At 40.0% G+C, this 22812-nt stretch overlaps 1 protein-coding gene across 5 annotated transcripts in view; it reads right to left on the reverse strand.

Annotated features, from left to right (window-relative positions):
• Positions 1 to 22812, reverse strand: part of MARCHF1 (membrane associated ring-CH-type finger 1) — a 257958-nt gene that overhangs the window by 29515 nt on the left and 205631 nt on the right. For 4 of the 5 annotated variants that reach the window (XM_055794490.1, XM_055794491.1, XM_055794488.1 and 1 more), the window contains 3 exons: positions 15155 to 15234; positions 14139 to 14879; positions 1616 to 1796 (listed from right to left, as the gene is read on the reverse strand). In XM_055794490.1, the coding sequence (XP_055650465.1) occupies positions 1616 to 1796; positions 14139 to 14879; positions 15155 to 15234 (1002 nt within the window). The remainder of the gene's footprint in view (positions 1 to 1615; positions 1797 to 14138; positions 14880 to 15154; positions 15235 to 22812) is intronic. The other variant, XM_055794492.1, reaches the window with a different exon arrangement.

The raw sequence follows: 22812 nt of genomic DNA on the forward strand, positions 1-22812 counted from the left end.
GAAATTACAGACTTGCAGGAATTGCATTACCACTCTCAGTCTGCCAGTATTCCATTAATTCCTTTCAATTAGGAAGAAAAAGGGAGAGTGGGTGGCAATGACCACACACAGACATTTAAAAGTGCCTACTTCTGATACCAACAGTTATGCACGTTTTTCATTCCTTTTCTCCTTGAATGCCATAATTTTTGTTTCCATCTTTTATAAGTTGCTCTATTATCTAACACAGTCAGGAAAAGGCTTTTGTTAAAAATACTGATATCTGTATATTCTCTTGGGGAAGTAGCTGTTGCAACCATACTTGTTAGATGGAAGGTTAAAGCAATTTGTGTTGAAAATAGAAACATAAACACAGAAAAAATCCCCCAAAGATATGCTACAGGCCAGGGATTTTATACAATTATCTCCTTCCTGTCACCTTAGTTAAAATCTATCTGCCATTACCAAAACCTAAGTCAATATAATTACATTTTTAACCATTAGTTTATTTACATTTGTTTTAATTTCCAGCCTACCTGGCAAGATCTACCTGGCACTTGAGAACTGTGTCCTTTCCTATCACAAGCTTTGCTTGTCAAATCAATCCCAATTCTCTCTTCAACGTGGTTTATCATCAGGGACTTACTCGAAAATTTCTCTAGATGGGAAATTAAAAGGAATTCCATTTGCTCTCCTTTCACTGAACTGCTGCTACCTGTGCAAGGCTGACAAAAACAAAACGTCTTTTGCCATCAAAATGACTATTGATGCACTGTTACACGTGCATATCCTAGTTATGAGCTAATAGTTTCTACCTGTTTTTCAAGGGTTCTCCCACTGAAATTTATTTTAAATCAAAACTTGCCCTGTTAAATTGACTCAAACTTTAAAGATGCAACAAAACCCCAAAAGAATGAGAGCATTTTTAGAGAAAAATCAGAGGAGAAATTTTTCACTCCAGAGAAAACAAAACCCACATATGTTTTACCAAACGCTTCACCTTCCCTATATTGACAAACTACGTACCACTATATTGACTTATCCTTGAAAACAGATGAATGCAGATAACATACACTTGACTTTCAGGATGCAAAGTTGTCCTGATTTAGTTTAAATTCCATTAACTAATCTTAATGTATGAGTGATTAATTTGCCCACAAGTCTAACAGTTAGAACAGATGCAGCTAAATTGATTGACTATGTTACTCCATAATTGCTCCCTCCACATTGGTATAAGCATCATTCTCAACCAGAAGTTATGGGCTCAGCATAAAAATTACTGGGGTGAACTTGCCTGTGTTACTCAGGAGCATAATGTGACAAGTACCGTTACTTTCTGGCTTCAAAACAGGCAGATAAGCCACTAACAAAAAGCTGAAGATAAAAATCCAAAAGACAAAAGACTATTGCTTGTGCATTTATATTGCATGAGTTTTGCAAGAGAGTCTACTCAAAAGCCTCTGCTGCTGTAAATTAACCAGCTTAAATGTAGAAATAAAATCACCGGGACTGATTTAACAGCAGTAAATACAAAGCCATTTTGGACAGGCAGATATTTCTTTAATTGTGCCAGTACTTTGCACAGCTGTTCTGGCCATTTGACATTTGAGGATAATTAAATTCAAAAGCACCATACCTTCCGAAGGGGTTTGAGCTTGGTCTCCATTATGAAGTCATACTTGCAGAGTTCGCAGCAGCGCGTGTCCGAGCTCTTAATCCACTGGTGCAGGCAGGCCTGATGGACAAAGCGCAGGGTCCCTGTGCAGCGACACGGTGTGATAAGGGGACTTTCATCATCTCCCTCACAGTGACAGATCCTGACAGGAGGGACAGCAAGAGCTAGTGAAGGAACGTGCCAACCAGCAGTGCAAAGGCACTGGTTTATTTACACCGCTTTTTCATTTTCAGACTTGACATTCACGAGACGCCGGGTATATGACCTTTCAGACTGAGGCCCGGGAAACACGCTCCTTGTTCCCTTCTGCCACTTAGTAATTTCTCTTCACTTAGTTATTTCTCTTTGAATTTGCTATTTGGTCTGAAGGTGAATCAATAGAAATAAGAGTTTTTCCCTTTTACACACGACAAAACCTTTAAGACAAACACCAGTGCTCTTTCTATGAGCTGAGTAGTTTTTAGTCTGTATGTAATGCCAACCAGATAGTCAAAGTTAACAGAATTAACCCGAGCTGAAAACATCCAGCATGAAGAGCACACGAAGTTCCCAGGATAACTCTTTCAAGTTACACAGTTAAGAGGCTCAGAGAACAGTTTTGAGTACTCTGGAGTCGTGCATGTGGCACAGCATAGACACTCATGGACACACTTTCTAGGAGGCAGGTGTTAAATAAAAGTCACAGCCCTTCCTCTTTTCCATTCCTCACTGCCCCTTTGAAGCCGATCGCCGCGTTATCTGGGAAAACGAGAACTACAGCTGTATGCAGATTTGAGAGAGGTGGTTCCCAGAACTGCTGTTACCTCATAATGGGATACAGAGCTTTTCGTGTTGCAGTTTTGCAAAAAGGGATCAGTATCCTAGTGTCGCAATCTGATGGTTTTCTTCTGTGACACTTGCCCAAATGTCTCGGTGGCCCTCCCCTCTTCCAGACAGACTCCTGATCATATCAGGCAAACATTCACCCATCCAAACCAGTGACAGCTTTATTGGCAAGCGCTGCTGTGCAAGCAGGAAAGCTCTGGAGTGAGCAGAAGCCTTAACTGAACACCTGAATTTAAGGAGGTTCAACACAGCAAAGAGTAACTCCCATCCCCAGCCCAGGAGAACACAGCAAAGCACCCAAGCCCTACTGAACGTCCTAAGTGTCAAACCGGTATGCAAAGGCAGGGAAGCTGAAGTCTGAGAAATGTTATTTCAAAATAGAGAAGTGGCCACACCAGCACAGCTGCTGGTGCCACACAAACAGAAGTTAAGAGCTTAGAAACTCAGCGCTCGAGAAGGGCAGCCTCGGGTACGTGCATACAGAAGAGTCTGAACACATCCGAGGAACAGCCCACCCCCTCACTCAGCGGTGGCCGCGCCACTCCTGGGGCAGCAAGAGGGCCGGGGGCACCCTGCGGTGGGGTGAGGTGAGGTGGTCTCACAGAGGCCAGGGAGGGACGCAGGGCCACCTTCCTCGGAGCGCAGCGGCACCTGGCGCAGGCCAGGAGGCAGCCGAGCAGGCACCCCGAGATGAGACAGCCCGGCAGGCACCCCAAGAGAGCCTGGCAGGCACCCCGAGACGAGACAGCCCGGCCACTGTGCAGCACGGGGCTGCCCAGCCTGCAGGCAGGGGGGAGCAAAACCCAACGGCTACGCAAAACAGCTATGGATCAAACCCAGCAGCTTCGCTGTTCTTCCATGGTGTAGCCTAGAGCCCTAAGTAAATGATTCTACAATAATGGAAAAAACAGAACAAAGCTCCTTTGTTGTATATATCTATATATATCTATATCTATCAAGAGCCCATAAACACCAACAGAAACCTGAAACTCCGGATTCGTGGTGTAGAAGCCCCAGGTTTCATGTCTGCGGTGGTGCCCATAGAGCACCTCATACCCCATGGGACTGCAGGGGAGAAGAAAATACCCACAGCCTCCATCCTGCACACAATTTTTTGGAATGCGTTTTGTAAGAACTCCATTTACAGCCTTTTCTTTACTAAGCCAACCAAGCTCGGTTGGGTTGAGCTCTTAAATGGGAACTGGCTATATGCTGACTTCTTATTGAGCCTGTAGCTTAAGCAGAACTACATTTTCAAAACACTGAAGAGCTGTTTTGCTAAAAAATGCATTCCCAGCTGAGAGTTACATAAAACCCACACTTTTCTTTTTAAATTAAAGATAATTCCCAAAGGAAAACTAGTATTCTTTGTTCATTTACATTCAAGCTATACATAATTTATTTTACAGGCTTAGCATCTAAACTATTTAGAAATTGGACAACTAAGCTTTGTACCCAAGTGCCTTTATTCTACCACTTGCATAACTGTTTAAAATTATTTTAAGAGCTAAAATACAGGCCTAAAACTCCACTGGGACCTTCAGATAAAGTGACACTGCAAACTGGAAAAGAATAGAAGTATTCTTTAGTGGAAATACTTCTATGGGAGAACACTACGGGCATTATACATTCTATTTGTGCTTTCATTGTACAGAAGCTAAATGTATAAATAACACGGTGACATTAAGAACTTACATTACACAGAAGCTTGAACTCAATAATCTAATGGCTTCTTCTAGCTTTACAACCATGAAATATGTAATGAGAATAAAACCAAACTTCAAATGGAATTAAAGTCCAGTGAAAATAACCAAAGGCATGGTTTTCATCAACTTGAATGCTCTTTGGTGCAATTTTGCTCTTCATTATTTGTTTAGCCAGAAGAAATTAGCTTAAAATAAATTTGTGTTACCTAAACTCACAATCAGAGTCTTCAAAGAGACATGAGTGCCTGACAGCTATTGAAACAGAGCGTTGGCTGACTGCTTAAACATCTCCTGAAGATCTGGGCCAGATAACTTGTAATATCCTGCTCAGCCATTAGTACCAAATCAGAATTTTGTCCATCCTTGCCCTTTGCTGTATTTATCTATCACGTACATCATAATTATCACAAATTATAGAAAATAAATTGTAAATAAAGGTTTTGAAAAACATGTGGTACAAAGACAACTGAGCTAGGGGTACAAAACACAGAGTTATCTGAACTGTAGATAAACCAAGTCAGAGGCAGAGAACTTCCACTCTGGTTTCCCATTTTCCCCATGATCACAAGTGTTCAAAATTTTAACCCATCAGCCTGACTATTTACAGGGATGAACTTATACAGAGTGTAAAATTTGCTTACATACCTTAGAAATTAGTTGAATGAAAAAAAACAAAAAAACCACTTTCCACTACAAAGAAAAAAGCCATAAATTGCTAAATCTATTCTGATTTATTGACAAGTTGTAGTACAGCACTACATGGTTAATAGCTGCAGTTTCAGCTGCTCAGACACGCATACAGAACTGACACACTCAGCTCTTCCCAGCTGTCTGGTCCTTTGGTAGATAAATGGCCTTCATTACAGGGCAATACTTTTGACTATCTCAAAATGGAGGGGAGGGGAGTCAGCTATTTGGCCAAATCCTTTTAGTTAGAATCCCTTTATAGTCACAAATTGAGCCTGGATAATTTTTTTTTTTTTTTAATTTTTTTTTTTAGATTCGACAGCGGAGCGCTTTAAAGAATCCTGCCTACGAACAGGACCTTGCTTGTTTAAGGGGAATGAGTTCAAAGCTCCAAAGGAGCTTTTGCTCTATAAATCACGTGTACACCGGACAACACAGCACACGAGCTTTTAGAAGATTATCTGATTCATATATACAAAATTTGTGTGTGTGTGTGTAATATATGCTTACAGACATACCCCTACACAATGAGTTCACAGAATATTTATTTCTCTTTAAAGAAAGCTCACTGTGAAACTGTATGAAATAATACTCTAACAGTGCAGTCATTCTTATGCTTTTGTTTTACATGGCAGTATTCTAAATACCCAGCACATATTTCTCTAGCAAAGAATTGTTTCTACAACCTTCAGCGCACAGATGTACCAAGCAGAAATTTATGCTAACACTGTGCATATATCAGCCAAAGATCCATTAAAATTCTTTAAAGGATTTTCTTAAATAGCAGGTTTACTTATAATGCAATAAATTAGCAAAAAGAAAAAAACATTTTTAGGGAAAAAATAAAAAATGCTAAGCTGAAAATAAGTCTTTGTGAAAGGTTTTGCATAATTCATATCAAAACTGTTGTAAATTTCTTCTACATTTCCTATACTAAAAAAGTTCTTAAACAGAAACAGAATAGTTCAGTTTTGAAAATTTGTAGAGTGACATATGTAAAAATGGAAAGTTAAAAGTATTTTACTGAGAACTTTTTAGAATTATTTTTCAGTATTTCTTTTTGTTCAAAATATTAACTTAAGGCACATTCAAATGATGCTAAAAACTAGCTGATAATGCAATGCTTGATTGAGAAATTGCATTTGACATATTAAGCTTTGCACCATAACAACTATGCAAAATGAGTAAATAAAGTTGCCAGTAGTTTAAGGTATACCACCTCCTTCACTGAAGGGTATATTGACACCATACATATATAAACGAGATGAATTTCTTATTGGATTAAAATAACGAGATGCTGCTAAACTAAGCACTCAGAAGTAAGGCATCTTCAGAAGGTGGTAATGTTGCGCTGTCTTTAATTCCATGACTGAACTGCTTTCCCTCGCTTCCCTCGGCCTGTTCATTGCAAAAGTTAGAAGGCAGGAAGGGAAGTATGAAAAGTGATGGCTACAGCTTGTAGACATTCATATGCTACTTGCATTTAGGCTGATTCTCAGAAAAACAACAAGAGCTATCCTGGGTGACTGTCCTGCTCTTCTCATTAAATGAAGATTTTTTTTTCCCTTACAGACAAACATCTCTTAAAGTGGTTTAGTTTGGCAAAATCATAGCAACCAACGTTACAATCTAGATGGTTAGCCACCATCTAAGCTGCTTACTGGCAGAGATAGCAAGGAGATTCCAACAGGTTTTTAGCTTTTCCTTCACATACAAGGTCAAAATTTTACTATTATGAAAGAGAATAGCTGCTAACCTTTACCCTCATTGGAAAAAACAGCAGTTATCCTAACCTGCCTCTCACTAATCTACTTTAACCTCTGGTAATTAAGAAAATAGGCCAACCTCTACGCCGCTGTAGTGAAGTAGAAAACACACGTACTGTGCGGGAGTCTCGTGCACACTGTGAAGCTCGGTGCTGCACCCCCACCCAGCTGGCAACTGCTCCCCTACCACAGGACCTGGACAGCCCATTTCCACTGCTGACTATTGTTGAAGGAAGGTAATTAAGGAGAAGAATGAATCAGCATGTCCCTGCTTGTGCTTCAAGCCACACGAGCCTCATCTTTAGGAGCAGCACCGGTGGAAAAGAGTCTGCAGTAATTCTGCATCACCAGAGCTCTTCCAGTGGACCCCGTATTTGAGATGGGCACTGTATTTCAGTACCTAATAACATTTTCAAGGATTTTTGGCCATTAAATGTAGACAAAGGGTTTAGCTACCGTAACATAGCGCAAATAGTTTTTATAGTCTTCCTTAAAAACATACCAGGTCAAATATTACCTTTGTTAACGAATGTGCGATCTGGGGGAATATCTCTGAGGCTTTCAAAAACAGACGCGTATATGGGGGCACGGGCACACTGATGACGATGTATGATAACGTTTAAGGGCTATAAATGACATAATTATGTGAAACTGTTATTGTTCTCTAATATTCCTGGGTATTATATAGTTATGTCTGTGCTAATAAGCATAGCAGTGAAAATGCAGCAAATCTATTGGAAAAAAAACCCAGCTAGTGCTAAAAACCTGCTGTCTACACCAGGCACAGGCTGGTGGGGGCTGCTTTGATTTGATACTGATTTAGGCCGGCCAGGAATACACCTTGCAGTTTACTGTCACTCAAAGGGAGTACCCAGTTGGAGAACCCCAAGACCAATCCTCAGTGAGGTCTAGACCACGGTAAAAGTAAAGGTGATCAGATGTGCTTCAAGAGCAGGTTTATGAACCTACAGGCCCCTTAACTGACAAAATCAGGAGGAGCTATTATTGCCTTGTGACTGTGACGTTTACTACCACTGTGATGTGATTTCTATGCACTGTGAACTAAATGAATGCAGATGCCCAACACCCATACTGTTATCTTCCTGCGACGGATGTATAGCAGCAGAACAGAAATGCTTTTGGGCTTTGAACAGATCTCCCTAAGAAAAGGGGGAAATATCTTCTCCATATAAATACGCTCAAGAAAGACAATGCATATTCCAAAAGCATTATTTTTTGGTGAGAAATGACTGAAAAGGCAGTTAAAATTTTGCCCTTCGCTGGAAAGCATACCTGGACTCATGATGATTACACAAAGATAAATTCTTACCCTGTTCACTGGGTACATCTCATTTCTATATTTCACTGTTACAGGGAGCTTAGTCAGGGAGAAACAGCATAGCTGGAAAGTGTTGGACCAAGTGAATCCCTTGATTTGACGTTTGGCTGTGAGGATTATTAGCTGCCAGCATGAAATACCATGAGCTCCTAGGTTATCTTAATTGGACCAAAAGGAACCAATTCCACAGGTCTGCAAAAGAATGCACAAAATTGCTGTCATTGCTGTCTGATAATCTTAAGAAAACTGTTCTCCTGTCCAAAAAATGTCATTCTCTCTTTTCTGCCAATTTATAGAGTACTTAGAGTGCTTTTAGACAGGTAGCACCTAAAATTAAAGCAGTAATTCATTAAAATGAACAACTCACAGCAAATAATAAACTCATTCATAAACAAACAAACAAAAAAATCAAACTCTGCTCCTGCATAATTTTTCACTTGGAAAAGAAAAGGCAAATTCACTAAGTGTGTTCATCATGGAACAGGCTAGCATGCCATGTTTCCCTTGCTTTCATTTTTCAGGCTTTTTTTTTTGAAAAAAATCTCATTTCCATTCTTTCCACTGTTAAATCATAAAGTAATCTAAATGACAAATTGGTCTTCCTCCCCATTTAAACACAGTGTGAATGAAGCACATTAATTTTCCACACCGAATGTAATCAATTTGTATATCTCTTCCCTGTCACTCCTGCCCTTCCATTTTGCTATACAGTCAGCTGTCTTTATCTGACTAGAGGAAAAAACATTTTCAAAATGTTGCACCACACCAATGGAATTTCATAATGGTCTAGGTAAAGCTTTCTCTGGATTTCTGCAAACATGATCAGGATTTGCAAGAGACCCAAGAGGAGACAACATTAGCAAAAGCACACTAAATCTTTTATTTTGTCAACATTTCTTGTCCTTCTATTAATCTTCTGTTATAGGTGATAAATAGGTTATCTAACCACCTAAAGAGTTACAAGTAATTCCTGACTCAGATGCACTGTCAGTGTAACTCAAGATATATGTCAGACAAGATTTACTGCAGTGAACACAGTTCAAAGTAGTACGTACTGCATCCTAAAAAATAATTCAGAGTTCCTCCCACCTGCCTAGTGAAAGCCAAAGCTTTAAGTAACTAGACCCCTCACAGCACACACTCAAGCTTTAAGTATTTAGTAATGGGACCCTTAAAACCAAAGATCTCCTCTCACCCAAACTTCCTAGCAGGAAGCGGTGCCATTTCACCTACTTGCATTAAACATAGTGACAGGATTTGAGAGAAAGAAGCGGAAACCAGGTCTCAGGTCTCCCCCAGTTAAGTGACCCTAACCACAGCAAAGACATGCTTGCCTTGTTTTGGTTCTCCTTGCATCCTTCTGAATCACAGACAGCTTCCAAAAGAGACTGCACAGCCAGATGGCTAAAGAGGTGACAGATGCGGCTTTGAGCCATCAGGTGGAGAATAGAATTAACCAGGATTTCACACTGCTTCAGAGACTGATGAACAGTCAGGGCAGGAGATTCCTATCAGAAAGTCACCTTGCACAAAGAAGGCTTGGAACAGGAGGGTAAGCAGCAGCTACAGTTCTTTCAAAGGAAGCGGTGAGGAGCCGCAACGAGGTGCAGGACAGGATTCAGGGATTTAACTTCAAATGACGGAATGGATCATCCTCGGACCCCAGGGAAGGCGCTAACACCCCAGCAAGAAACAGGTTAAAACCCCTTTAAGGTCTGGCAGTTCAGCATCCTCTAGTTTTTGGTGATTTTAGAGGGCTCCGGATGGTATTTCAAGTCTTCAGATATTTCTGTTCAGTTCCAATTCCATTTCAAGTATTCTGCGCTACAGTTTAAATTATTTACTGGATCCAACTTAATGGCTTCAGTATAAATATTTAAAGTGAGTGTTAGGTTTCAATGGCAGCATTTAAGCCTATATATCTATCTTCTGTTCACCTTTCTCTTTTTTTCCTCAAGTCCATGAGGACTTGTTTCCTCCCAAGTGGCTTTCTGTCTGCTGATTTTGTGAGCACTCTACTACATGAATACGTCAGCATGTAAGTATATTCATGGGAGATACATTTTGCATGTCTTACTAAATAATAGGAAAACCAACATGTTACAACACTTGATTGCACAGAAAGAAACATCATAATCACATCGCCTCCTGTCAAATGCAATGTACACTACTTCCTACCTATGATTGTGCTAACACATAGAAATGCCCATACTAGTCTTTTTCTAAGTTTATAATGACCTTTTAATTAATACACTTTTTAAAGCTGGTTTCAAAAAATTATTCTTGAGGCAGATTCTGCAGATTTCATGAATCAACTTCATCATGTCCGTTACTCCTCCTCCTCTTTCCTGCCATCCCTCTGGAATGCCTTTACTCCTCAAAAGAGGGTCTGCCATTACCTGACTGTATACAGAGCCATTCATGGAGTTCAACAAAATGACAATTCTACTTCCGATAAGCAATTTTTTCATAGTGAGAAACTCCACTTTATTCAAGGGTGTGTGGTTTCTTTCAGCTAATTACAGTTCAGTGTTATTGCTGAAATGACTGCATCAGTATTATAAAAAGGTTTATGCCAGAAGCCTAACTAGTCAAACAGAAAATATCTTTCAATTCTCCCATCATAAATAATAAAAATACCATGAGATTAATTCAAAGTCAGTTCACAAAGCACTTAAGATACAGCAGTGGTAATATCAATTAACCGCTTTTCTTCCCTTAGTAATTCCCTTGTGAAAATCCATGGGAATAAATCCTCACAACCCATGCACTGTCTTGTGTCCCACACATAGCTTTTCCCTTCAGGCAGATCACCCCTAGGCAGACCAAAAAAGCTATTTCTGAGGTTGTGCCTCAAGGCACATGACAAATTCCAGAGTAAAGTACATACAAAGAAAATCTCAGACACAGAGCAACTTCGGAAAAGGGGGATCCAACCGTACTGCACAATTGAGAAAGCCTACCCTGTGAATCTAAAAAAAAATAAAAAATAAAAAAAAAAATAAGTAGGTGTCAAAACAACTCAGCATGGTCAGAATTCACATAGTTGTCCCTAATCCCAGAAGCAGAAACCTTGCCTTCTAATGGGCCCCAGAAGAAAGGAGTACTTTCAGGGAAGAGACTGCAAACATCATCATTGATGCCATGTCATAATTTCATCATTCTGGAAACACAGCAACAGAGACACTGTAAGGGGAAATGTCTCACCTGACATGCCAAGAGGCCTGTGTTAGACTAGCTGCAGTATATCTTGTGCCGTGGCACTACGTGTTATCCGACTGACGCGCTTACGCTAGAGCTGGGTGTGTGTGTCCTGCCGCGTTCCTGCTCACGCAGCTGAACAAAGCGTGGAAACTGCTTGTAGCCTTACGTGGGCATAGAAATGCGTTCAAGAGGAAATAAAGGGAAAAGATTGCCTACCAAACAGTTAAAGACAAAATAACTGGCACCAGGAGATGTTTAGGATCCCTGCTTTTTCCATTTAATCCCATCTGGGCAAGAGCCACTCCTCTCAGCCAGTTTTGTCACATCAGTTAGAAGATATAAATGCCTAGGTTGAAAAACTTAAAGAAACACCTCAAGAAAACAGTTTTTCCACATCACAATCAGCTATGTTAATCCAGTCTGAGAACAAACATCACCAAAAAATCCTTTTTCTATTTCCCATGCAGAAAAATGGTCACTCTATATGTGCACATCTGCACTGAAACGTTGGTTTTTTTGTTGTTGTTTCAGATGGCAAGACTGTGAATCTGAAGAAAATCATATCAGGTCACAAGTCAGTTAAGTGTAGAGACCCGTCTTGAAAAACCAAAACTACAGTCTACACTGAATTGGTAGTAAAAACACGTCATCTTTTTTCTTCAGCTGTCTGCTAACTGATTAAGACAACTTACCAGCTCTGAAAAATTAACGTGCTTTTTGACTTTGTACTGTTTTTCCTAGATGTATTATCATCACTATGATACACCTAGTAATGACAACAACAACAAGCCAGCATTATCCCTGACAAGAAGAAAAATGCAATTATGACTTTCTTGACAAATTTTGCACAACAAGGCAAGTTATTAACTGTGTTGAGTTTAACTCTGGTTGTTCAAAGAGCATCTCCACTGAGAGTGAGCCTAGGGACACATACTTTTCAAGTTTTCAACCTTCCCCTACTAAACAAGAGCCTAGCTGAAAAGTTTGCACGCATATCCAAAAAGTCCATCCTTGAACCAAGCTCCAAGACTTACAAAAAGTGCCTGGATAATTATAGTAAAATGGAATGGGTCAAGAAGACAGATGAAAGACTGGAGTCCACTTTCCACCTTAAAGCGAAGTCCAAGTCTGGGGACTCAGGCATCAGTTCGCATTCATCTACGTCAGACGACTACAAAACTTTAAAACTTTTACTTTAATTTCTCTCTCTTTTTTTTTTTTTTTTAACATGGTATAATTAAGCCCATATAAAGACCTGAAATAATAATTCAGGTTTCGGGTAGCTCATATTCTTAGTAGTTATTAAATGGCCCTATTTTATACGTACTGTGGCTACTACACTGGATCTTCAATACATGCAGGCCTGCTGGTTCAGAAATTTAAGACAGTTCTGAAGCTGTTGAAGTAGTTACCTGCACATCTCTGAATCATACCACATAGACACGCTCCAAGTGCATCAAAAACATGTAACATGTTTACCACTGCTGCTGTATCTGCATTTCTGTAAGGTGAAGAGGTCCCAAGCCAGGGGGGTGGTCCTGACATAAAAGCTGATGTACAAACATGGCTGGACTTTGAAGACTCTTAAATTGTCATGGCAGACAAGTCAGACAACTGAAATATCCATTCTTACTTGGTAAGCATAACAAGAGCGCATAGCTGTGTTAGTAGCGGGTTGTATCTCCTGCTGTGAAAAAGCACAATTCCTGCACAGCATCTCTTTTCTTTTCAAAACTAGGATCCTTGTAGTGTGCTACTAGGCTGAAGTATACTGTGGAGCTGCATGATGTGATACTGTGAACACTGTGGAGCTGCATGATGTGATACTGTGAACTTCCTCATTCTGACTATGTTTACATTACCACGCAAATTTCTTCCCAGCAAAGAAAAGTGAGAAGTTCTGGGTTACTGTATCAAGAAACTAAGCCTGATCCTCATTTACACTTTGTAGATGAGAATCAATGCTGGCCCTCAAGTTTGGACTGGGGAAAAACAACCAAACCAAACACCACCACCCCCCTCCCTGACCCCATTCCCCTCCACCCCCCCAAAAAAAAATTTAAAAAAATTATTTGTTTCAGTTCTGTAAAACTTATGGGATGGTGCATAACACCCAGGTTGCCTAGTAGACAAGTAAAATTCGTACTTTAGCTCAGAAGTGGCCAACTTGCTATCATTCCCAGGGGAAAATACTCACCTTGCACAACTGCATGCCTCACACCAAGGGTATCAGACTGTCAGAAGCCTGAACTTATGGATTAGAGAGAACTGTTGGTTTTGCTTTTTCTTTCCAAAAGCTTGTTTTAATTTTCATTCTGCCCAACCATCCTTTGTACCTTTGCAATCCTTGTGATGGGTACCAAACTACCGGTCCCCTACCCATTCACAGTGCAGAGCTGTTCAGCGCTGCAAATACCCCTGACACTCAGGCCCGGCTGGAGGGGGTGCTTCGCAGGTACAGTCCATCAGATTGCTGTGATAATGCGGCTCTAGAGGACACTGAATCAAGACCATACGTTTATTTCATGAAAGTCAAAGAAAAGTGACAGCGGGACCAAAGCTGGATTTGAACTGATCACCTGAGGAGGAAAAACTCCGTATCCCATTGCATTCAGCTGTCAGGCGCTGCCTCCCTCGCTGCCTCTGGCTGGGGATTTAAAACGCAGCAATACTCTGCCAGAGGGCACAGTGTGTCCGTCACCATGAAAAAAAATGGAGCAAAGAAAAACATATGGTTCCCTTGTAGGATTTACTGCTTTTAAATAAGAGAAGTATCTTTTCAGACTGAGATACACTAACATCTCTGTTAGCCAAGGTTTTTGTGTTGCTCCACGTGGCCTGCCTAGCAGCTCATTACTGAGAAAAAGTGACAGAGAGCAGTCAAGAGAAGGCCCCTCAACCCCCGGTGGTGAGAAACTCCTCTTAAGAACATAAAATCTTTCTTATTAGGCACTAACCTGCACACTTCTAAATCATCAGACCAGTCATCACACAACACTGGAGGCTTCTGAACAGCATCAGTCACACCGGACCCTGCCCCAGCGGGTGCTCTGTTATCTGGGACTGCCAGAGCATCACTGCCAGAGCCTGCGTCTGCAAAGTGCTCCTTGGAACCTCTGCCGTGCCTAAGGAAAGACGCAGGCTGCCGATCTCTGTAGTAGCTTTTCCCTTTGCTTTTCCCACACTTTCTTGAGGAAATCCTTGCTTCCTGAGATGACACTGAAGACTGTGACTCCTTAAGCTTTGGAACCCTTCTTCGGCGGTGATTTAAAGTAGGATTCTCAGGGTCAGATACCTCTTGCTTCTTTTTCCCCATTGTCCCCAAGGTGACAAGTTCGACAGCATTATTCTTTGAGAACCAGTCCTGGTTACTGCACGATCTACTGTTCCTTCTCCCTCTCCTGGCCATTCTGGCCTTTTCTCTTGCTCTCCTCCTAGCCTGAGCCCACTGACTCTCATCCGAAGATGATGATGAATCAGATGCCTTCCAGCTGGATCTCGCAGGCTCAGGATGCAATTTGCATTCTTTCCCCTTTCCTTGCTTTTCTGTATGCTCACCATTGTCTCCAGTCTCTCTTTTCCGCCTAAACCTTCGTTTTACTTGTTTCTTACCAGACTCCCTATTAGAAGGGGTCAGCACCATGACAGGGGTTGCATGTTCAAGCTCATCTTCTGACAAGTCATGCAAAGTAGTAGATCTAGACAAAGCAGTAAGCAAAGGAAAGGGATGGAAATGGTAAAGGTGGATGGGAAGAGAGAAATCACCAAAAAAAAGAATGAAAATGAGAACATGAATTCTAATAGAAAAACATGAGACCAAAAAGCAAAAACAGAATGAAAACAAAGATCAAAAGACAACTAAAGTCTATGTAAATTATGAATAGCGTTAAGCGGAAGCAAGAGCTACATATTATTTAATAAAAACAACTATCAAGCGTCAGCCAGATTAGAGTGTATTTTTCTCAGCACATACCTACAAATGTCCTGAGTGGAAGGGCAGACAGACAACCGTGACTGACTCCTGGGAGCTGTTCCTGTTGTAGGACTGCTTGCCTGTTGAAATAAGTTAGACAGTTTGGAATCTTTGTCCATGAAATACATCGCAGATATTTTACTGCTTTGCCACATGACTACAAAATTAAAGTAACTGTCACTGCTGTTCATAGCACACTGCTGAACACATACAAGCTCACAGAATACAGGAAGCCTGACAAAAAGTGAAACCTATTTGTGGAACTAAATATGACCAAAGTGTTTCAGCTCTCGTTTGCTCATGGCTACTTTTTGTCACTGTTTGAGGAAGCCACTTTCAACATTCGAGTTGTCATTTTGGTTTTGATCTACTGTAAATGTCTGATGGGAAAAGGATGTTGTTTTTATTTCATGCAATCAAACCACCATGGCGATGCCTTTCAAAACGGAGTGAGGTGCCTTTACGTTACACTGAGTGATGAAGAGCACAAAGCTAACTTGAGTGGACTGACAGAACAGCAAGAAAATTAAAGTATGTTTTAAAAGGTTTTCAAGGCAATCAGATCTTCTAGAGGTGCTGAAAAATGTAAGAACTGATGAGCCTGAGAAGACCAAAGCACAGGCTGCATCGCCACAGAGCTAATCGCATTCTCGAACAGCAAGAGAGATTTAAAACACCTGCAGTATGTGACATTTTGCTCATAAAGTTGATACAAATTGTAGACTCAGTTGCTCAATACTTCCACTGAAAACATTATTTTGATGGTGTTAACAGCAACCCATTTCAACGTGCCTCACAGTCTAGTGGCAGCATAGCTGTACAGAATCCAAACTTAAACCCAAGGCTTTGTGATTCTTCAGGATTACTCATGAGGTACAGTACTGTGGGGAGAGGGTCCAACAGAAATCATTCTTAAGGCTATGACCTTCCTTAAGCTGATAAGGGCATTAGCTTTTAGTATGCACCTCTATCCCATTGTGAGCACCATGACCAAATAGAGACAAAATACTACCAGCCTAAGAGTTCCACAACATCACCCACCAGATGCAGGGGAAGAATGCAAGGGTACAAAGTACAAACAACACAAAGGTGTAAAGGCTGTCATCCCAAGCGTTTGTACTAGCAAATCGAACTCAGTCACACATAGAGTCCATAATTAAAATTATTTCTAGCTCACCTTTCACAGACATTTCTGTGGTGTCAGTTTGAAAATTTATAATACAAGCAAACATACATAAATACAGCAAGTACCTGCTGACAATTCACTTTCATCCAAGGTTTTTAATATCCATTATATTTCATGCATAGATTTTTTTTGGAATCATCAGTCATCACTACGTGCATTTTTGCTTTTAATGGGATAACAGCTGAGACTCAGGAATGGTACTTTTGCATGAAAATAATCTTCTAGCTTTGGAATTCAAGTAACCTTTTTTACCTCTTGATTAATATTGCAACACCAAAAACATTAATAATTCTTTACTACCAGTTCCATGAAATGGAACTCAGAGGTATGAAAACTAAGCCAACATGGGAAATTAAACTGATAAGGCATTTGGGCACAATCCTTATGTTCAAATGTCTTTTCAATGTCTTGGGTGCCCCAGGCAGAGGAGGAACATTAGTGTGTCTACATGCAGCGAAATTTCTCCATTTCAACTACATGTATTAGAAACAGATGGTGTATGTATGGTCAGGCACATATTTCCACTTGCGTCTCTATGATTAGTTTGACGTGATCAGGCATACCATAAGGTATGTAAGGACGGAAGATGTAGAAATCAGCACCAGAGCCATGCTGTCGGGCTGCAGGCTGCTGCTGTGTGAAGCAACGTCCCTCCAGACTAAACCCCAGGTGAAGGACTGCTGAAGAAATCCAGCCCTAGGGTGAAGCGTGGACTCCTGCACTCAGGCCTCATGACTGAATTCATGCCTCACGGCCCATTTCTTTCTCCCCTCGCACTGTTACCATTGCTTCTTTCAGGACCTCAGGGGTTCGCCTTGCTCTTAGGTGGTGGTCAGGTCATCCTCACGCTTAATGCGAGCCCCATATCACCTTGCCACAAGCATTGCCCTTGGAAGGGATCAGGACTGCAGCTAAGCTGGCCCAGGAACTGCACAGCAAGTCTGCACGAGTTCAAGAAACTTTCAGCAGCTATCACAGCAGGAAGTCAGCTAGACCGCTCTTAAGAGGGCTGGAATCAAGCCAAAAATTAAAATCAATTCCTTGAAAAGCTTTTACACTTATTATTTGGGACTGGAGACCAGTGGAAATCTAATTATTTTAAGATAACAATTACATCACCACTTTTATTGCTTAAATCTTACATTTTACTCTCAGCTGTAAAGAGGTCTGGACTGTTTCAGCCCTGCTCAGTCAAATTTACTTTCTAGTTCCCCTGCACTGGCATAATGATGTTAAGTTTAGTTGCACATAACTTGGAGAAAGGTTTATTTCCTTCTAAAATAATGTATATCAAATTCTTTTAATAAGAATGAATGCTTTTTGCTTGTTTGTGTAATCTCTATTGGAGCAAACCTGACATCTGGTCAGGCAAAAAGCCTGTGCGCTACTGATGTCTTCAAAAACAAAGCAAGAAAACTACAACATGCCAAGTTACATACAAGATAATTCAGATTATTTGCAAGCAAGTTTCATTCAATGGGTTTCTACAGTTTTTAAATACAATTTTTTATTTTTATCTATTTAAAATAGCTTCTAATGGTAAAAATCATAGAACCATAGAATACCAGGTTGGAAAGGACCTGGACCTCAAGGATCATCTGGTCCAACCTTTCTTGGGAAAACACAGTCTAGACAAGATGGCCCAACACGCTGCCCAGTTGAATCTTAAGTATTCAATGCTGGGGAAACGAAAACGAACAGATGGAGTGATTTCTAAACCCAAGAAAGTTAGTGTTTCTGACATTCACTATCTGATGTTTAGTTACGGAGCACACAGGTACTAGAGGGCCTTATTTTCTGAGTAATTCCTGTCTCGCCTCTGTATATTAAATGGGAGTGCAAGGATCTGTTAACGTCAGGTCTGTCCCTGTTACCAGGTCATAATTAATATAATCGTTCCCAGCCAGTCGAGCTGTTTTTAAAAACTTGTACATTCCAACCCAGCTGGAAGCCTATTCCAGACCTTTACCCCAAAACCCCTTTGCTTTGCCACCCTACCGATGTCCTGACAGCACAAACTGCATCTGCTTTCTGCTGCAAACACTGGCTCTGGGCTTAACTGTTTCAGTAATGTTCCCTCTCAGCCATCTCCTCTACAAGTTATACATCCCAAACTCAATTAAAAAAAAAAATAATAATATTCTTTTAAGTCCAGCCTCACAGTGAAGATACCTAAAGCAGCATTTAGTCAGCTGGTGTATTTATGGAGCACAGCATACAGCCGTAGGGAAGGTCCAGTTCGATCCCTAGAAGGGATGCAGTTGCATACGTACAGCATTTCACTCCCCTGAAGGGCAGAGCAGGCTGATGAGCAACCTGAGTGCTGCCCTGCACAAGTTCCACGTTCCTTCAGTCCGCGCTGCCCTGGAGTCTGCCGGACTGTGCTGCCACAAACCACGGTGCTGAACGAGTCCATCATTCCGGCTCACAATACAGGCTTTCTGCTATTTTAAATCAACTTTACTGCTACTTTCAGCGACAAAATGCAAAATCTTTTAAGTGACATCAAGTTTATTTTAAAGGCATATCAGACAAAGCAAAACATGATCATCTGAATATACTGTGCTCACATCACATAAGTCCAGCTGTTATGGGAATGTATATGCAACAGATGTTGGAAACAGCCTCCAGCAGACAGATCTTACTGCTATAATTGCTATCCCATTACTATATTGCTATTTAGCACACTCAATATTTTGAGATACTGTATTTACTGAATAGAGGGATCAGATGATGCTGTGGATTCCAATTCCACTTGGCAGGCAGAATAATGAACTTTTTTTTTTTTTTAATAAAAAATGTGTTTCTTGAATGAATATCTCCTTCAGACAGCTTAAGTGTACAGCTCATTGGAATCAGAAAACTAAACCAGCACTGTACTAATTTTATCATAGCAAATTGTATCAGCAGCATAATTAAATGTGGTAATTCTAAATAAAGATGTCTGACTTCATTTATAAGCAAGGCAGCTCATTTCTCTATGCCATCAACACAAGGAACATGTTTGAGGGATAATACCAACTGCAGCTGATTAGGTTTGGCATTTCAGAATTGTTAGTAGAGACAGATTCCCCACTCACCACCTTCTACTGTCTTGGTCAGTTTAGATTAACTCCCTTGTCAAGGATATGCAATTCAATTAACACACATGACAGGGCACTTATCCATAATTATTTTTGATATGTTCAACAGATTTGATAGTATGCTTTTTAAACAGAATACTGGTAAATATGGAATCTTCAGGACAAGTGAGATTATGATAATTTATCTATAAATACAGAGTTTTCAGGACAAGTGAGGTTATGATAATTTATCTAACACAAAGGGACTTTAATATCACATGCGTGTCCATGTTGAAAGACTGCAGCAGCAACAGAAATGGGAGACAGAATGAAGTTCAGCTGATGAAAACAATATGAATTTCAAATCAAGATTGCCTTTACTTTGGTGTTCAAGATCCGGTATAATTTTCCAGAAAACAACAAAACCCAAGAGTCCTCACTGACCTTAACACTACATGCTGAAACCAGTCCAAGAACTTGAGCTGAGTTGTGCTCTGAAAAGAGAGAAGGGCTCTGCTTTGACTTAACAGAAAAGCTGAGTGAAAACACGTTCCACTAGTGCAAAGCATTCACGTGGAAATCGAGTTAAGCTCTAAATTAACAAACCAGGCATAATGAAAAGCTGATATAAATGGCTCCACGGATATCACCAGAAAGGCTAATGAATCCTCTAGTGCCTCTGTCCTGACTAAGGAAGGCCAGAGGCATTTCCAAAAGCTGTTCAGCTTGCAACACTGCTTAAGTAGAAAGTTGCCGAAAATTGAGGGATGACAGGGCAGACAGGGAATATGACTAATGTTTTTATACTCCTACGAGATATGCCTTATAGCAGTGATGCATCACAGAATCCTCCGGATCCCACCAGCCAATATATTAAAAAGCTGAAACTCTATCCATCAAGGAATGGATACCTTAGAAGATTAGAGCAGTTTGCATGGCAATAAGCTCAGCAGGAGATCCACCTGCTTTTGGTTTGAAAATTTCTGCTTTGTAAACAATGCAACTTTTAATGGAAAACATCCATCTCTATAGGCCAGGTGTATCCTACAAAGTATGTATTGATGGCAACTGAAACTGACTCACATGGGACTTCTTGGTTTTGTTTTGCTTTTTTTTTTTTGCCTTTTTTTCCCCTTCTTTATGATTTGAGTTCTTGTTCTGTGCTCAAATTTCAAAGTTCTTATAGTCTGATGGCTTACAGCAACTGTTAAATTAACTGCTAACTCAATTTCTGTTACATTTTCTTTCACAGATATTTTTTTTAATTATTTCCTGCACATTTCTTCCTCAAACCTTTTTTTTCTCTCCTGCCCTCCTTCCCTGCCTTCCACCTGCCTCTGAAGAGAAGGAATAAAGGTAAAAGTAACACAGAAGGAAGGAGAGGAAATATCCTTACAATTCTGCTGAATGATACCGTCCAGCACCTTTGACAGTCAGTATGATCCTGTTATACAATGGTTTGAAATCTAAATCACCAAAGCAGGTTTACTTTCCATCAAAGTAAAATAAAAATTGCAAGTGGCAAACCTATCCTCCCATTTAAAAAATGAACCCAAAAAAAGCAATTACAACTTTGACTTGTAGATTCAAACAGCTTTTAAATTTCTTTTCTCCTATCTTACTGATCTATCTTAATCTTTATCTTAAAGGCACAGGTTCTACTAAAAAAATCCACTCTTTCTACAGATGTAGAAACACTGCTAGGTAAGCTTTGAAATATCAGATGGACTGTAGTTTGAAAAAGTCTTTGTACTGCACCAGTGCAGTATTTTTGATTCATGATTCTCCTGAAGGATGCATCTTTCTAGGCATTATCACTTTCTTAATAAAAATGTTTTGTAGTTCTTAGAAAAAAAATGCACTGATGTAGGTGATTGAAACAAACGATGAGCTGGCCTTTAGACAAAAGGTGCAGAGTCCTGAGACCAGCAGCTTTTGACCATCTATAGGGAGCCAAATGCAAATTTAGCCTGTAGGAAAAGTGAAGCATAAAACCTGCTTCTTTGTTGTTACTGGGTTTTGTAGTACTTTAGTTCTAAAGGCAGTCAGTTTTCTTATTCAAAGAATATAATTTAGAATTTTTTTCCTGAAGAGGGCATCTGTTTTCACATATCCTTCTATCTGCAAGAATTAAAGCCTCAGAATGTTTCTATATACCACACAGCTGTCAATCATATGACATTCCTGCCATTCTCCCACCGGTGTATACGTGTGTGAGTGCACACACTCACCGTACTCTTTGTTTGGTCTGATGGGTTATGCAGGAGATAGACAGGATAAAATCCCATCTGTGAGGATATCATTATTATATTTGAACAACTCTACTCTGCTGTGTATTCGATATCTAATTATTCCAGTCCTGAGGAAGAGAGAAACCTAAATGCACCAGACCAGACCACAAAAGCTGTAGAAAGGATATTGAAATGACTAAACCAAAAGACAGTGAAAGGCTAACAATGCATTATTACAAAAAACAGGAGACACCATATTTTCACGAAGTGCAATCTACCTCAGACTGCAGCAAAAAATAATTTTGTTTCACCGTATAAATAAATTTGCTTAATTGAATTCTTTTTAGGACAAAGACCTGAAGCATGCTTCAGAGTGCCACAGTGAAAAAATAAAACGCCATATAAAAATTTCCAGGAGTGCATATGGAGCAGGTATGTTACAGATCACGATTCTTGTTGAAAACCAAGCAATAAGCACATGTAATAACTTGCATACTGTGTTTACTGAAAACAAATCAAAGCTACTTCTCCTGTATCTTATTGCCTATAACAGGACAGGACTGAAATCTGTGATAACACAATGTCTTTACAGAAATGGAAATTATATAAAGGCATTATGCACAAAGTAAGCTTCTATAAACACAAACTTTGTGGTACTTACTACATTTCAAACATATATACAATTTTGTCTGGATGTGTCAATGTGGCATGTTTAGGTATACTCAGAATACACAGTAAGAATTGTGACTTAATAAAACAGAATCTGTATAATTGTACGTATTATTGTATACAGCTACATACAGCTGTATTTTTATATATGTATCCCCTCTCATTAGAACATGAGTTTAAAACAGATCAAGTGTATCCAAGAATAAACTGAAAGCATATTTTTTTTCCTAAAGATTGTCCCCTGCAACTGAGATGTATTTAATGCAATTTTATTCAGGAGTTCAAATTTCAGGCAGATTTAGAGAAACTCTGCAGTCATGCCTTTTGTTAAGCTTCCTACAAATAAAAAATAAGTTGTATGGGCAAGCCACGAAGTATTCTCTAGACAAAGAAATTAAACATTTACATCTAAGAAGAAAAAAAGTGCAGCGATAGTTATTAATGCCATTGTATCTAGTTCTATTTTTTTTGCCTTGCTGTGTTTTATGGTCTGATGAAAAAAAAATACTT

The sequence above is a fragment of the Falco peregrinus genome, chromosome 2, assembly GCF_023634155.1.
Source record: "Falco peregrinus isolate bFalPer1 chromosome 2, bFalPer1.pri, whole genome shotgun sequence".
In the NCBI taxonomy this organism is placed as follows: Eukaryota; Metazoa; Chordata; class Aves; order Falconiformes; family Falconidae; genus Falco; species Falco peregrinus.